Source organism: Podarcis vaucheri (genome assembly GCF_965113315.1).
Source record: "Podarcis vaucheri genome assembly, chromosome: 9".
Lineage (NCBI taxonomy): Eukaryota > Metazoa > Chordata > Lepidosauria > Squamata > Lacertidae > Podarcis > Podarcis vaucheri.
This window is the reverse complement of record NC_138767.1, coordinates 36,159,015-36,174,720: the sequence shown is the minus strand read 5'-3', so window position 1 is coordinate 36,174,720 and position 15,706 is coordinate 36,159,015. Positions and strand designations below refer to the sequence as shown.

The window sequence follows — 15,706 nt, the reverse complement described above, 5'->3', positions numbered from 1 at the left end:
CTTGGTGGAAAGGGCACCTGCTAGTTCAAAATTGGGGTCTTAAGTGGGTAGCAGGGATCCCAAAACAAAATCTGTTTCCTGCCTTGCAACAGTAAAAGTACTTTCCACACAGGCAAAGCCACCCCTGGACGCAGTCCAAAATCTTCAGCTGTAATTGGCTCAACTGCCCATCTGTGTCACAGGGCCTCTGGTCGCCATTCCGACTCCTGCACTAATTCGAAGGGTTGCTATGCAACGTTGACAAAGTTACTCGGGTCACAGACGGAGTACGAAAAGGAAGTTGTTCAAGAGAATGAGGGGAAAGTAAGAGACAGGCACCTGAAAGGGGAGAAAAGTGGAACCTGGCATTGAACATGGGTGGGAAAAGACCTTGGGTTGGACAGATGAGCTACAGTCCTTCATGCATGGAGAAGAGAGGACATCTCATTTCCTACCTACTTTTGAGGGCTGCCTTCCCACTTGGTAGCCTGGCATTAAGAGGAAACAGCTTTGTCCCTGTTCACATTCCCTCCCATAAGAGCTTTAGGGTTTCAAAAGGGATTAAGGTTTACAGTTGCTATTGTGGCTTTGTCAGCTTTGGTGATTGTGGGTTGACAGCACATCCCTAGGCATATTAAGTTGAAGGCAGATTCTCCTGAGTTCAACAAGACATGGGGACTAAAAGCAGATGGAGGTCTCTCAATTCAGGTTGGGACTGTGGTAGCCTAGGGAATTCTTGCTGTCCATAATGTTCTGCAAAGAAACTTCTTCCCAAGCAACTTCGCTGTGAAGCAGAGAGGGAATTGGCACGTTCTCCCCTGAATAGGGCAGCTTCAACACAGCAAAGGTTGCAAGCTCAACAGCGCTTCTAAGGTTGACCAATCTTGCCTCAATTTACTCAGGAATGAGACATAATCCAATGCAAGTTCAGGAATATTTTAATTAGCTAACACCAGTGCTATAGTCCTTTACATGTTCAAAATGTAACGGGTCCTACACTACCAAAGTTTGGTCATTCAGCACATCTTTAATTGCAATATTGAAAAAACACCCTATCGTGTGTGATACCCTTTTGGCCCACTTCGTTCAAATACAGAATAACCATGCTACACTGAGGGCAACTGCTCTAGCAAAGGTCTTCAAATAAAGATCTGAATGTGTTACAGAATCAGTCCTCCAAACCAGGGGACGGTGAAAACATAAAGCATGCCTCAAATTTAAGTAGCCATGTTTTTTGTTGGTTGGTTTGTTTTTTCTTCTAATATCACAGCAAGGTGTTTAATGACAAAAGTGTCTTTCGACAAGAGTTGAAAATAAAACCATTAGTTCTCCGTTCATAAATAACCACCCCCCTGAAGTCTTCAGAAGCCCATTTTAAAAGGCCACTGCATAAACACAGTACATCTTTTTAAATATAAAAAACAACCACACACCCACACATCCAGCTACTTGCACCTATCTATAAAAGCCTGTCGGGATCTTCATTAAATGTGAAGTCACATACTAAAGACAGGTGGTCTGAGGGGTAAGTGAAAGACGGTAGCCTGTTGGGTCCAATTTGCTCCTCAGTCAGGAGACTGAGAGCAGCATTCACGTTTAAGGCATGTTGGGAGTACCAGATGTAATCGAGGGTGTGCCTGCACTCTCCAGAGGGTCGGATCTTCCACGTCGTATAGGGAGGTTCTGACAGTCCATCTGCACTCAGCAGCTTGTAAGCGCTGTTTAGGTTCAGGCTAGAATTTGAGAATTCCTTGTACACCTCTTCGGTGGGCTCCGCGTTGAAATCGCCACAGATGATGAGAGGGACCTCTGCCTCCCGGGTGATCTTCTTCAGGTTCTCCAGAAGATCGGCCCCTTGCGCAGACCTAAATCTCTCCCAGCCGTTGCGAGCTTTCAGGTGAGTAACAGCAGTGCAGAACAGTTTGCCGGTTTCGTTACATTTCAGAGTCTGAGCAATGGCGACTTGGTTGGTTTTCAGCTTCATAGCGGTCAGCCTGATGTTGGTGCTGTTGACGAGAGTGAACCTGTCCTTGAGGAAGAATAAGGCACAGCCGTCTGGCCCATTGTTACATTCCACGTCTAAACATGGAGACCACGGTTTAGGGAAGAAAGTACATTGGTAGCCCAGCCGGCTGAGCAGCGGCTGGAAGGTGTCAAAGTAGTGGTCCACTTCCTGTAGGCACAAGATGTCTGGCTGATATGCCAGGATCTCTTCTAGAATGAGGCATTTCCTTTCTTCCCACCTCAGGGCTTCCATCGGGCACTGAATAAAGCTGTCCTTGCCTTCTCCAAGAGCTGGAAGGAAAACAATAAACCCATAGCATTATTTTCCCTTCCAAAACACACTTATGGGGAAACAAGTAGCCTATTCCATTAGTTAGAAAAGTGTTGCAATATAAGCCCACAAAAGTTGGAAATTATTTTTTACTAGCCAGCTAAGAGTCTAGAAGCAGTTAAAGCATGTGATGAGACGTGTGTCTAAAGAGCACCTCAAGCTTCTAAAATACCCAGTACTCCTAAAGGTTTTCAACCTCCTGTTTTCTTTCTGCCATGAAATCATTCAAGGGACCTTACAAAAACAGATCAAATATATATATACCCAAGGCTGTGTCTACCACATACTTACAGTGGTACCTCTGGTTACGTACTTAATTCGTTCCGGAGGTCCATTCTTAACCTGAAACTGTTCTTAACCTGAAGCACCACTTTAACTAATGGGGTCTCCCACTGCCGCCGCACAATTTCTGTTCTCATCCTGGAGCAAAGTTCTTAACCTGAGATACTATTTCTGGGTTAGCCGAGACTGTAATCTGAAGTGTATGTAACCCGAGGTACCACTGTATTTAAAAAAAATAAAATCGACCAGAGTTCTGTAGCTTGCAAATGATGCAAGGTAAGCAAACTTACATGCAGCTCATTTCACAGAGCTACTTTTGATGCCCCCAGTTCTCCCCATTATTATGTATAGAGATAGAAACCCTGCCCCTTTGAACCCTTCCTCAGCAAACACTGCCAATAGTTTTTCCAAGTCTCAAAAATATTATATAAGCTGATGCTGTTTGGATGCAACAGTCCAAGGTCAATACACCAGATTTTCCATGTTTTCTCTGCATGGATCACCTTGATTTTTGCCCATTATACTCTAGGACAGTGATCAACTGTATTCTGTCTGTATTTTCCCAACCACAACCACGTTTGGACTCTACAGTGACTCAAGAATCAGGGTTTATACCTTGTGCAAGGATGTTCCATTGCATGACCCTAATCGGTCGGTGGCTTCTGGAAAAGCTGGTCCTCAGGTTCACAAAGTCCCTCTGGAACCGGGCAGGACGTTTCTGAAGAACCATCTGGCATTCTTCAAGCAGATCCTTGGGATCAATGGGATCCAAGAAGTCAGGATCCGTTTGTTCCAAGTATTCCTGGTGTTTGGAGACAGCACCAGTACTCAGAGTCTTTGCAAGAGCACTATATAGCCTGCTGGTACTGTTGCCCATGGAATAAACTGAAAACGAAGCAAAGAAGAGGCAAATTCATCAGTAAACGCCCATCCCTGATTAGCTAACACAGAGCAAGGTTTTCTGCACATAAATCAAAGCAAATGAATTCACCACTGCACTTCCTTCCATAATGCAATATATGTGACCCAAGAACCAGTACAAGACCAGGACGTTCATATCTCCATGCCACCATGAACCTCACTGGGTGGCCTTGGACCTGTCCCAACCTTTTAGATTAATCTACATCTCAGTGTTGTTGAAAGGATAAAACAGGCAGAAAATTATTGGCCCAGCTGCTTCCCTTGCCCCACAGTTCCCATCATGCAATGGTGAGAGCAAGGACAAATCCATTGGCACAGCCCCTCTCTTCTCCTGTAGATGATTGAGAACCCCGACTCCACCCCCGCTGCTGCAGACAGCCCCCAAAACGGGGTGGTTGTCCCCCCCCCCAGGAATGACAAGGGGGCATGCAAGAGGGCCAGAGCCGAGGGGTTCATCCCAGTTCCCTATCTCCTACAATGGGCAACCGAGCCAGATGGACAGGGTATAAATAATAAAATTATTATTTGGGGTGGGGAGCAACTGAACAGGGCTTTTGTGACTACCTAGGGATGCTTCCCCCCCCAAAAGTTTTCTTTGTTCAAGGTTTCTGAAGCCCAATTATGTGTAGCTCTGAAACTGCTTCTACTTTTACACCCCAAGTTATTTCTGTGGTTACTATGTAGTTCAAAGTTTAACACATCAAACGGATATAAAATTCAGGCAAGCTTCTATATAAGCATAACGTTAATCCCGCTGGGTTGCTTCACAAACACACCCTGATTCAAAAGGCGTCTCACTCTTTTACGTAACTAGAGATGCGAGGTTCTGGGGGTTTTTAAGGCACACCAGAACAAAGAAATCCAGAATAGGTGTTGCAGAGCGGCAGAGGCAGATATTAAGTTCAGTTCAGTAAGTTTATTGTGCTAGCCGAAGGCCATAACAAAAGCACAGAAACACAAACAATTTCAAATGCAAAATAATAAAGCAAGGCATCCACTAAATCAAACAGAAGCATCAATTTTTAGTGATACTGTAACCAGTGAGCTTCCGCCACCACACCAAGTGTATTTCAGATTTAGACTTCTCAATCCCACTTACAGTTCACGGCTATTTTCTCCTATTCCTTCCTCCTAATCTTCCTTGCTGCCAACACAAAAAGGGCCACTTTTATGAGTCACTAATATGTTGGAGTCACTCAGTAATCACTGAACCCACTCCACTGGGAAACGGCTGCTTCCTCGAACAAACAAGGGTTTTAGAAAGCAACTCCTTGGGTCAACATATAAGGGGCAAAATAATAAATAATGAAAAACATTTTCTACTTGCAACAGCCTGCATATACACCGTCTAGCAGTTATTAAGACACTAGCTACAGACATGGAAACCTTTCATGTAAGATATATTTTCTCCCAGTCCTGGCATGCCTTCGTTTTCCAGAGTAACTTGAGTAGACAATTCTTAATGCTTCCCTCAAGGGTAAATCTCATTGTTAAAAAGCCACGAAGAGCGTATTAACTTTACAACAAGGTCAAGAACAGGTAAAGGAGTGCCCCACTCCCCTCACCAAGCTAAATGTGTGCAGTTCCCCCTCTTAAAAATTGTAAACCTCAGCTCACAATTTTAGGGGTTTTAAACTTTATATCTCACAATCTGCCCAAGTCACAAGAAACTGCTAGTTTCCCTCTCTCTCTCTCCCTCTGTATTCTTTTTACTCAAATCCAAAAATGACTTTATTGCATTGCTGGGTATTTTCTGCCAGACTGCATAATGCAACTACTTATGCTAGAAATAGCAAGTGACCCCAAAGTGTGGCAAAACAAACACAGAAGAGCAGGCACTTCTCAGCAAACTGTCTGGTTCCTTACATAATCGCCCCGTGCTTGCCAGGTTTTGCAATGCCTGACTTGACTTCCCACCACAGGAAGGCCAAATCGGTCACGAATGTCCTGTGCTGACCATTGCTGCATCACTGATATTTCGCAAACAGAGAGACAAAAGCTGTGACTACTCCTGCCGTTCATTGTTACCCACTAAGGAAAAGGGGAGGGGGAGGGAAAGAGGAAAGGATGCCTCTGGAAGAAAAGAAATTTGCCTAACAGGACGTTTTTTACCAATTAAGGCTGTGCAGGAAGGTTAAGAGCTCTGACTTTCAAAGACAAGTTTAGTTAAGGGGGGCCGGAAGTGTGAACCCAGCGATCGCAGTTACTGCACAAAAAGCACTACAGCATACTAACATTGCATACTAGCACTGCATTTTAAATTTGTTATCTGAAAACAAGTTAGTTTCGTTTACTTGATTTCTCAGCAACATCATTTCAATTCTGAGAATAAGTGTAAGATTGCTCTGCTGAGTTCTATGGGACTTACTCCCTGGTAAGTGAGCACAGGGTTGCTGCTTGACTTCCCCCCATAATATCAAAAAAATGCAAGCAATTTTGGAATTTTCTTCTTGCACATTAACAGCACAGCCTTGAATTAAAATCACGCCAAGTCATAGGGGCCTCAAATCGCAATCACAGCACCCTTCGAATAGGGTTCGAATCGGCAAATCTCGCTGCCGATTTATAACCATATTTCCAAAGACATGACCAGGCAGGTCTCCTTTGCTACTCTATTCCTGTCCCAACAGTTGCTAGACAAAGGTTAAAACTATGTGCGGTAGAAATGCAAACGAACATCCACATAAACTCGTAAACACTTCGAGGGTTTCTAGAGTTCTGTTAGTCTCAAGCACTAGGCTTTGCACTACATCTCTAATGAAAACACAATACTGAACGAGGCCGTTAATCTTGCATACACACCTGAAAAGCCGGAAGAATGCATCAACGTGCGGAATAAACAACTCTAATGGTGAATCTCGCACAGAACAGCCAGCCTCTGACGTCATGTGAGCAGTCTCTCTTTCTGTTAACCTTGCCCTCTGGCGACACCTAGTGGCCCCTCACAAAATTGCGTCCGATGGAACTTCCATTGTCACAATTAACCCCTAGCAATTCTAGAAAAGACGAGATTTTGAAAATCTACTCTTGCACTGCAAGTCAACGCCGCTGCATGCTGAAGCGCTGGTCACGAGAGCAAAGGAGGTAGCTTAGCTGCATGAAGCTCTTGTGTCAATGCAAAGTGGTTGGTTTTTTTTTTGGGGGGGACGCTATTTTCGTTCCCACGCCCACTCAATAATCCACCAGGAGATTGAACAGTGTCGCCCGTGAAGAGAAAAAAACACACAGGCTGCACTTCACACTGGCCTCCTTGACAGGAAATGCACAGCTCCTGCTTGCTCTTTGCACCGTGCAACTGAGATCCCCCTGATTTATATAACAAGACAAGCACTCCTGCCCGTTAACGCCTTAGCAGTTCCCTTACGCAACCACTTTCTAGCATGCCTTTAGTGAGTAAGCAGATTTCCTATCATTATTGCCCTTTCAACTAAATTCCAGAAAGTTCACTGGCTCTTGCATGAGATGGTGCTTTATAGACTAATGAGGACATGTTAAAACTTTAGCAACACACCTAGGCTTGGAATGTGCACTCTGGAGAGGGAATTGCTGGGTCACAGCACAACTCCAGACACTTCTACTCACAAGCAAGCCCCACTCAGTTCAAGGGGCCCCAGGAAAGTGTGTACAGAGTCCCAGTATTTTAATGTCCTCAACTCTTCAAATATGAGATGGCACTTTTACCCCAGCTTTGACCTACTTTGGCAGAGAGAGAGTGAGAGTGTGTGTGTGTGTGTGTGTGTGTTTCCTTCTCTCTCTCTCCTCTGCATTTCTCCATCTTCCTTCCTTCCAGTCCTACACAGGAAGCTGCCTTTCAGTCAGATCATTGGTCCATCTACCTCAGTATTACCTGCACTGACTGGCAGAAGTCCTACCTGCAGATGCAAGAGATTGAACCCAGAACCTTCTGCACGCAAAGGAGATAGTCCACTGCTGAGCTACCAGTCCTTCCCCAAAGTTACAAAGCTCCTTCACTTCTACTTTTTATACACCCGCCACAAAATGACCCAAAACATAGCAGTGATCCACTCTGGGAAAGTGGAGAAGCCCCTTGTGGGTCCCAACTCAAGAGCTGAAGACTAGGGACCTAAATGGCGGGCTGCTTTTTTCTGATCAGGGAAAGTAATGAAGGAACTTTGAGGACCTATTGGGGTTCTCTAGAAGCCAAGACTGTCCATTCTGAAGGAAATCAGCCCTGAGTGCTCACGGGAAGGACAGATCCTGAAGCTGAGGCTCCAATACTTTGACTCATGAAAAGAGAAGACTCCTTGGAAAAGACCCTGATGTTGGGAAAGATTGAGGGCACAAGGAGAAGGAGACGACAGAGGACGAGATGGTTGGACAGTGTTCTCGAAGCTACCAGCATGAGTTTGACCAAACTGCAGGAGGCAGTGGAAGACAGGAGTGCCTGGTATGCTCTGGTCCATGGGGTCACAAACAGTCGGACACGACTAAACAACAACAACAGAAGCCAAGACTATACATAGCATTCCATACAGCAGCTATTAACTCCAGTTAGGGCCTCTTTATCTAACTTGGCCTTGTTGGTTCCCAATGCCAGTCATTACAAGTTCTGATTTATTTGGTCTACTGATTGCACTTGGATTTTAATTTTATTGCATTTGTGCTGTAATGTTTTATACTGCAGTTTATACTGCTACTGCAATGCTGCCTGGAGAAGCTTTCAAGGCAGGCAGTATATAAAATATTCAATCAGTAAAGAGGCAGTATGTGCATAATACTATCCCAGCTTGTTTGCATCGCTGAAGTAATCCTGAAAGGTATAAACTGCTTACTACCCTGGGTGCCTGCAATGGGTTGTTCCCAAAGTACATTGCAAAGCAAATGACCACAGAAAACAACCACCACCAATCCTGTAGTTCTGAAACATCCTGTGCGTGTTGCCTGGACATTTTCATCTGTGCTTCTCCCTCATCATCTTTTGCCTGCCTCCTTCCTTTGTGCAGAGTCCGTAGTTAATATACACATTTTCTGGCAGCAAAAGCCCAAAGAGGATCCTTGGAGCAACAACATACACAGGATTGCACACAGTAGCACAACTGTCATTCCTCTCCTCCTCAGACCAAGATTTTGCTTTTGTAACTGCAGGTAACAGAATCATGCTGAATCACCCTGAGTTGCTGCAATATCTTGGGGGTGTTTTTCTCCCATTTGGTGTAGCCGCACAACCCGCAACCAGAATCCAATCCGTTTTCTGCAAATCATGGTGCTCAGCTCAATCGTACAAATGGACACAAATCCGACAAGAAATGGCAATATTCAAAAACCAGGTGTGTGTGTGGGGGGAGGGGCGTTTCAACCTCCTAGGACAATCTGCATGCGACCTATGAGTTGCCTTCCTGGGGCAAACGAACTTTAAAGGAAGACTCCAGTGTCTAACTGCTTAATTACTACTTCAAAAGGGTCTGTGGAATCACTTGTAGACCGGACTGGGGCAAAGGATTTGTAGGAAATTGTGTGTGCAAATTAGCTAACCAACGCCAGAGGTGCTTGAGTTAACCACTGTACTGCAAATCACCATTAAGTAAAAAATTATCGCCACCTGTACTTCTGTGCATTTCGTTTCTCTCTTGACATTGATGTTTGTATCTCCCTCCTCCCCAAAGTATATACCTGTAATGTAGGGAAACAGTTTGTGCATCTGGTGGCGAATTGGACTGAAGTCCACAAAAGCTTGCCAGCCTTTAAGGTGGCTAACATGGCTTCTCCCCTGGAAATAAACTGCTTGGGAAATGCTGCTGCAATGCAACACAGCACGGCTGCTGCAGCAGCAGCAGCTTCCCTCAGTAAGCAAAGCACAGCAATCTTCCTAAGAACATGCAAGTTGCCCTGATAGGAGTAGATTCCACATAGCTTGCTATCTGCTCTTCATTTTGACATTATTATTACCGCTTGCTTTGTTACAACTCGAGATCTGGGTAGCCACAGTTAGGAGCAAGGCTGTAGAGAGGAACCTAGGAAATGAAAAGTCCACAACTGAGCTACTTCTATCTAACCTTGAGGCAAAAGAATTGGCCAGGCAAGTTGTGTAATCATGGCTATGTCAGCTACAGCAAGTCAATCAATAATGCTGATGTAACGACAGTAGATTCCGCGCAGAATGCCAATATCGAGAGATTGACCCAGCAGTCCTGCGCCCCCACCGGCAGCCGTTAGAGCCACTTGACACACTGTGTTTAACACTGCAATCCTAAAAGCATGCTTGCTCGTAAGTAAATACAGCTGAGCTCAATGGGGCTCTTCCCCTACTAAGTGGGCCTAGGCTGGCAACCTAAGTCATACCTATAATATGCTATGTGTATAAACACACACACAAACCTCAAGTTGCAATCAGTTCAACAGCATTTCCAGATAAGGGTGCAACTCTAAATCTGAACATGCGGGTCCTAAGCATCATGGATTGCCAGGGGGTGACAGAATGTCCCAAGGATGGGCTTGCACTCCTAATGAACATTGGACCATAAGGAGATTCTCTAAAACAGGCATAGGCAAACTCGGCCCTCCAGATGTTTTGGGACTACAACTCCCACCATCCCTAGCTAAGAGTACCAGTGGTCAGGGATGATGGGAATTGTAGTCCCAAAAACATCTGGAGGGCGAGTTTGCCTATTCCTGATCTAAAACCCTGGAACCAATCAGGACTTTCTCTGTTTTGTGGATCTTACTGGGCCCAATTGGCTCCCAGCCATACAACAATTTGGCTGGATGCAGTATCCTAAACCCAAGAGCATTCCTAGCCTTCAGTCTCCCTTTTTGGGGGGGAAGCTGGTGAATGAGCTACTTGACCTCCAACAGCCTTGTTTATATCTGCAGCATGGCACGGGTAGAATCTGTTGAACCACTACACAGACTGTAGCTCTGGGAAGGGAATAGGAGCCTCCTAACTTCTCTCAGCACCCTTAACAAACTACAGTACCCAGAATTCTTTGCAGGGAGCAATGACTGCTTAACTTGCTTTAATACTGCTTTAAATGGATAGTGCAGAAGATGGAGCCTAAGTCATACTAAAGAGCAGACCCAATTAAAAAATGGACGTGAGTTCATCATGGCTAACTGATTTCAGTGAGTCTGTTCCAAGTACATTTTCGTCACATACCACTCCCTTGTGTTTTTTTTAAGAAACAAAAAGCAAATCCATTGCTTCCTGTCTGAAATTGAAATGCTGTATTGCACTTTTGTCTCATCCTCTCCCCCTCACATGCTTTCACAATGAGCAACTCATGTTCCACGAAACCAAATCACAAGACCTCTGCAGATTTTAAAGGGCTTCATGGGTTTTGAGAGTGAAGATAATAAATGTAGGGAAATGTTAGGATATTGACGTATCTCTAAAACACCTCTCGGTTAGTCCGAGGACCAGACAACATCCTCTCGTACCAGGTCAGGCTACTCAATTGGACCATCGATTCCAGCATTGTCTACAGAGACCACAGCGTCTCAGGCAGACCACCTTTCTCGCCACTACCAGATACTTTTAAAACTTGGTATGCTAAAGACTGAACCTGTGATCTTCTGCTTGCAGAGCATGTACCTTATCAGTGAGATATGGCCGTGGTCATAGTGATCTAGTGATTTATAACAGAGGGAAATAAGGAAGGCAGATAAGAAGCATAGGCTGATCCACAGTTCTCAAACTAAGATAGTTCAAATGGATATAGGCAAGACTCCTCTGCAGTTACATAAATGGCACTATGATTGCAGCTTTACTGCAGATTTTTCAACCCTTTTACATCGTTTGTGAGAAAAAGTGGCAAATTCATCAGGGGAAAAAACCTTCTCCCTTGCCAGCAATGTGGGTGAGAAAATGACAAGAAGCCTTAGCTCCAAATAGCTAGGTTTTCTCAAGTATGACTCAACTTCGGGGGTGAGGGGACGACAACTACGAAACTTTCCAAACCTAAGTTACAAAAGAGGCCGACTTCCATAAAAATGATGAAAAACTGCACACATGGATTCAGGGCACTCCTGTTTTAAGCATCTTTTTCTGAGAATGTTAGTGGCCAAAAAGTAGGTCCATTTAACATTTCAGCAATGGGCTGAAGTGACATCACACAAGCAGATGTTATGCTCTCTGCCAAAAGGGTCCCTAAATTCTTGAGGGTGACCCTGAGTAACTTCTTGATGGAGGTACAGCAAGCCCACAACCGACACCCACTTAACTTTTGTGCATTCACCTTCATTTGTGTGGCAAAGGAAAAATAAAAACAGAAAGGGGCAGAATTCTGGGGGAAATGACTCTGGCAATCCCACCCGCCATTGAACCCAATGGGTTTTGACTATACGCGATTCTGGCTGCAGGTGCGATCCCTGGAATGTAATCCCTGCATAAGTTGCGGGCTTTCTGTACACAGAGCACAACTTTCTGAGGATCACAAGTTGAAAGAATGCTGTTGCCCTTGAGTCCTACTTGAAAGCTTCCCATTGGCACCCGGCTGGCCAATGCTAGAACCAGCAGACAGGAACAGATGGGCCTTTGGCTGAATTCAGCAGTAATCTTCTTATATTAGATGCATTCTCAGTGAATGATTGAGGTACCCTAAGAAGCTCACCAACACCTAGACCCAAGCAGGTTAAAGAGAACCCAAGATCTTTCGGCTTAGGCTGAATGTTACTGGCTTAGCTGGCATTAGTTAGCACTAAAAGGTGGGGGAATCTTCTGAATTGCAAATGGAGTCTGATCCACACACTGATCCACAATGAACTTAATAGGGGCTTATTTCTGTGCAGAGGACTGCACTGCAAGCCTTTTAAAAAGGTTCCATTGATGGTTATGAGATTTTTCAGAGTTCAAGTAACAAGGCTAGGGTTTCCCAACCTGGTGGCCTCCAGATTTTGTTGAACTCCAAATGCCATCATCCCTGACCAACTGGGGCTGATGGAAACTGTAGTCCAAAACACTGGCGGAGGAAGAGGAGTGCGGGGGGAGCGCACTGCCCCCAGCAGCGAGATCAAAGCGGGGTGCCATCGCGGCTGCCCCCCTGCCCATGCTGGGTGCCAAACCCCTACGGGTGAGGCACCCCACCCCCAGGACATGAGCCACGCCCCTACAGTGTGCCCCACCCCAGGACGCACGCCAGTCCCGCCACCGCCTGCTCTCCGCCCCCCGGTGCCGAAGCATGAAGCTCCGCCGCTGGTCCAAAATAGGGAATGCTGAGCTAGATGAATTGTAGGCCAACAACAGCTGGGGTGACGGAAACAGGAGCATCTCCTGTGCTTGCCTACACTTTGCCCCATCCAAGATATCCCAGTGTACATTGGACTGTCCCTGTAGGCAGATTACTACGTCAGACAAACTACTTCTTGCTCCGCTTTCATGTGGACCATCTGAAAGGCTGATGAGCTAAGAAACAGTAGTAAGGTAAGTGAAAGGCAGATACTTGTTGTGAAGCAGATTTTCAAGCAGTCTCAGTTCATTGTAATTTATAGAGTGCAATTGCCCTCACTCCTCAATTTAAATACCAAGAAAGCCAATAAGAACCTAAGAGCAGTCCTGCTGGGTCAAACCAAAGGCCCATCTTAAATCTAGTAGAAAAACCAGACACCTCTAGGGAGGAAATTCATAAGCAGGACATGATGCCAAGACACATAAGATCATGAGAAGAGCCTGCAGGATGAGGCCATTGGCCTATGGGAAGTCTACCGACAGGATTTAAGTGCAACAGCACTCTCCCCTTCTGTGGTTTCCAGCACACTGCCTCTGGAAGAGGAGGTAGAACATGGCTTTATCCTCCATGAATTTGTCTAGTCCTTTAAAAAAATTCATACAAGCTGGCTGGCCATCATTGTCTCCTGTGGGAAGGAGTTTCATAGTTTAACTATGTGCTGTGAGAAGTACTTTCTGCTGTCTGTCCTGAATCTTCCAACATTCAGCTGCATTGGATGTTCTAGTGTTATCTATGAGAGAGTAAAATTCCTCTGTCCACTTTCTCTATCCCCTCATGTGTAATTTGATATACCTTCATCATGCCTCTTCTTACTCGCCTTATCTCTAAACTGAAGAGCCACAGGAGCTGTAAACTTTCACCATAGGGGAAGTTGCTCCACCCCCTCAAACATTTTGATTGACCTTTTCTGACCCTGTTCCATCTCTGCATTTTTATCAAATACTTTTAACAAGCCGTAGTGAGCAGTGGCTTTCAAGTCGAGACGAATTTCAGTTCCTTAAAACCATTAATCATTGTGCACATGGAAAGGGTGACACGCTGTGCACAAATGAGCTGGCAAACTACAGCAGAGAGGAACACGTCGCGAAAATGTTCTCCGAAGCATCACATTACATTTTACAACCCAAATGTGCACCTACACTCAGGTATGGCACCATATATTTCCTCAGGGTCGTTTTGAAAATTAAACAAAAATATTTTCTGTGGGGAAGGCGATAAAGAGCAGGATACGGCATACTGCTTTTCCCTGGGCACAAATACGTCTAGGAATAGGAACTCTGGCATAGTTAGAGGGGAAATATACAAAAAGCACTCCTTGAAATCCCCAAGCAGCACATGCTTTTCTCAGAGCAGAGGTAACTTGGAGAATTAATCAGGGATGCGAAAACTTATCTCAACAAGGTGGTAAAACTGAGAGTGCTGCCTACAGGGTATGTGATATATGCCTGGCATAAGATCCCATTCACTGAATTTCTGGAAGAAGCAGCTTTTAATGAATCAGCTGCCAGTTTAAGGCTGTCTTGAGTTCATTTACTTAATAAATAAGGCTGACGGCTGGCTCCTCATTAATAATATATTTTTAAAATAAATCAGAAGCCTTGTATCTAGCATGTGTCCAGCCTTCGCCCGAGACAAAAGCAGAGCAAAAAGTACTCTGGATAATCCTTTTTTTTTTAAAAAAGAAACCATCCCAGAGCTTAGCATAGTGGAAAGCGTGGTAGACCCTGGGCTCCACAGATCTGGCTTGGAAAACTCACTTCAAGCTATCCATGGGTAAAACGTAACGGCGACCTACCTCAGAAGGCTACTGTAAGGATTGATAAGATACAGAAAAATGATGATGACGACACTTACCGTGAACCTTAGAGGTAAGGAGACGAACACTACGCAGGAGACGAACCCGTTAGACTACCTGTACCCCTTTAGCAACCACCTCTCGACCGGTCAGCCCCCACCCCGCGTCTTTATTAGAACGTCCGAAACCCAGCGTTCCGACCATGGAACGTTCGGCGCCCGAGGGTTCTAGGCACTCACCTGCTTGGGAATTCGCAGCCCCCGAGCTTACAGCCGCAGAGCAGCCGTAGTGAGGGGGGGCGGCGGTGACGGCGGCGGAAGATGCAAGGATGGCAGGCGGGGAGAGGGCTCTCTTGACTGGAGCCGGAGACCGGAGCAGCAGCGTCGAGGAGGTGGCGGAGGAAGGCGCGCAGCAGAGGTTGGAGAGGGCCGAGCACAGGGACCGAGCGGGGCTCTGATACATAATAACGCTGCCCTCGGGGAACCGGGCGAGGACAACGGGAGAACCGGGGAAACGAGCCCCCTGGAGAGAATGAGGTCACAAGCTCAAGCGGACCTGCCGCGGAGCCGGAGGAACAGGCGCGCACGAGCACTCACACAACACCCTCGGGGAACGAGGAGCAGCAGGGGAATCCCAGCGGGGCGGCAGCTCACACCAGCCTCCTCAGCACAAAGCACGCGGACGCCGCTCACTGCCGCAGACGGGAGCTCAAGCCGGCACAAGGCAAGGCTCACGCCTTCAGCCGGCACTGACGCAACGGGCAGCTCCAAAGCGCAAAGGAGGGGGGGGAGAGCGCGGGAAGCTCAAGCCTCCTGCCCGCAGAAGAGTAGCTCTTCCTCCCACGTTCAGTTCAAGAGACGAGGTCGACGCTAGTGGAAGCCGGTGTAAGAAACGCGGGTAGAGGGACTCTGGAGCCCAGGCTGGGCTGAGTTGACTGTGCGAGCTCCCCCCGCGCACTTCATGGTATGCCCCAGTTGTGCATCTCTCCCTCCCTCCCTCCTCCGCCGCGCCAGGGTTCCCAGCAAGCGGTTTCTCTTTGCTGACGTCACCACGGACGTCACTTCGCGAGCGGGGGCAGGGGGCGTTGGCGGGAGCCGCCTCCGAGTCAACTGCGTCGCTGCGGCTGGAACAGGGGCGGCCTCGTCGCAGCGATGCCCCCGCCCTTCTCTCCTGGTTCTTTTCACGCCTCGCTCCCCCGCTTTCCTGCGGGGG

General features: G+C 46.5%; 1 protein-coding gene across 3 annotated transcripts; it reads right to left on the bottom strand.

The window, feature by feature from the left end:
• Nucleotides 1-899: 899 nt before the first annotated feature.
• Nucleotides 900-15,210, bottom strand: NOCT (nocturnin). Of its 3 annotated transcripts, none has more exons than XM_082237719.1 (3): nt 14,734-15,210; nt 3,212-3,481; nt 900-2,274 (listed from the first exon to the last, which is right to left on the bottom strand). In XM_082237719.1, exons 1-3 carry the CDS (start codon nt 14,954-14,956, stop codon nt 1,439-1,441), a joined length of 1,329 nt encoding a protein of 442 aa, XP_082093845.1. In that variant the 5' UTR covers nt 14,957-15,210; the 3' UTR covers nt 900-1,438. The 3 variants fall into 3 exon arrangements, with proteins under 3 accessions (XP_082093845.1, XP_082093847.1, XP_082093846.1); XM_082237721.1 differs by lacking the exon at nt 14,734-15,210 and adding an exon at nt 14,554-14,617; XM_082237720.1 differs by lacking the exon at nt 14,734-15,210 and adding an exon at nt 6,320-6,481.
• Between the last annotated feature and the right edge of the window lie 496 nt (nt 15,211-15,706).

Coding starts and splice junctions, on each gene's coding strand:
- NOCT (XM_082237719.1), bottom strand. CDS start 14,956: ATGTATCAGAGCCCCGCTCGGTCCCTGTGCTCGGCCCTCTCCAACCTC. Junction 3,482..14,733: donor GGCTGCGAATTCCCAAGCAG/GTGAGTGCCTAG, acceptor CTTCGTTTTCAG/TTTATTCCATGGGCAACAGT. Junction 2,275..3,211: donor ATGGAACATCCTTGCACAAG/GTATAAACCCTG, acceptor TTTTCCTTCCAG/CTCTTGGAGAAGGCAAGGAC.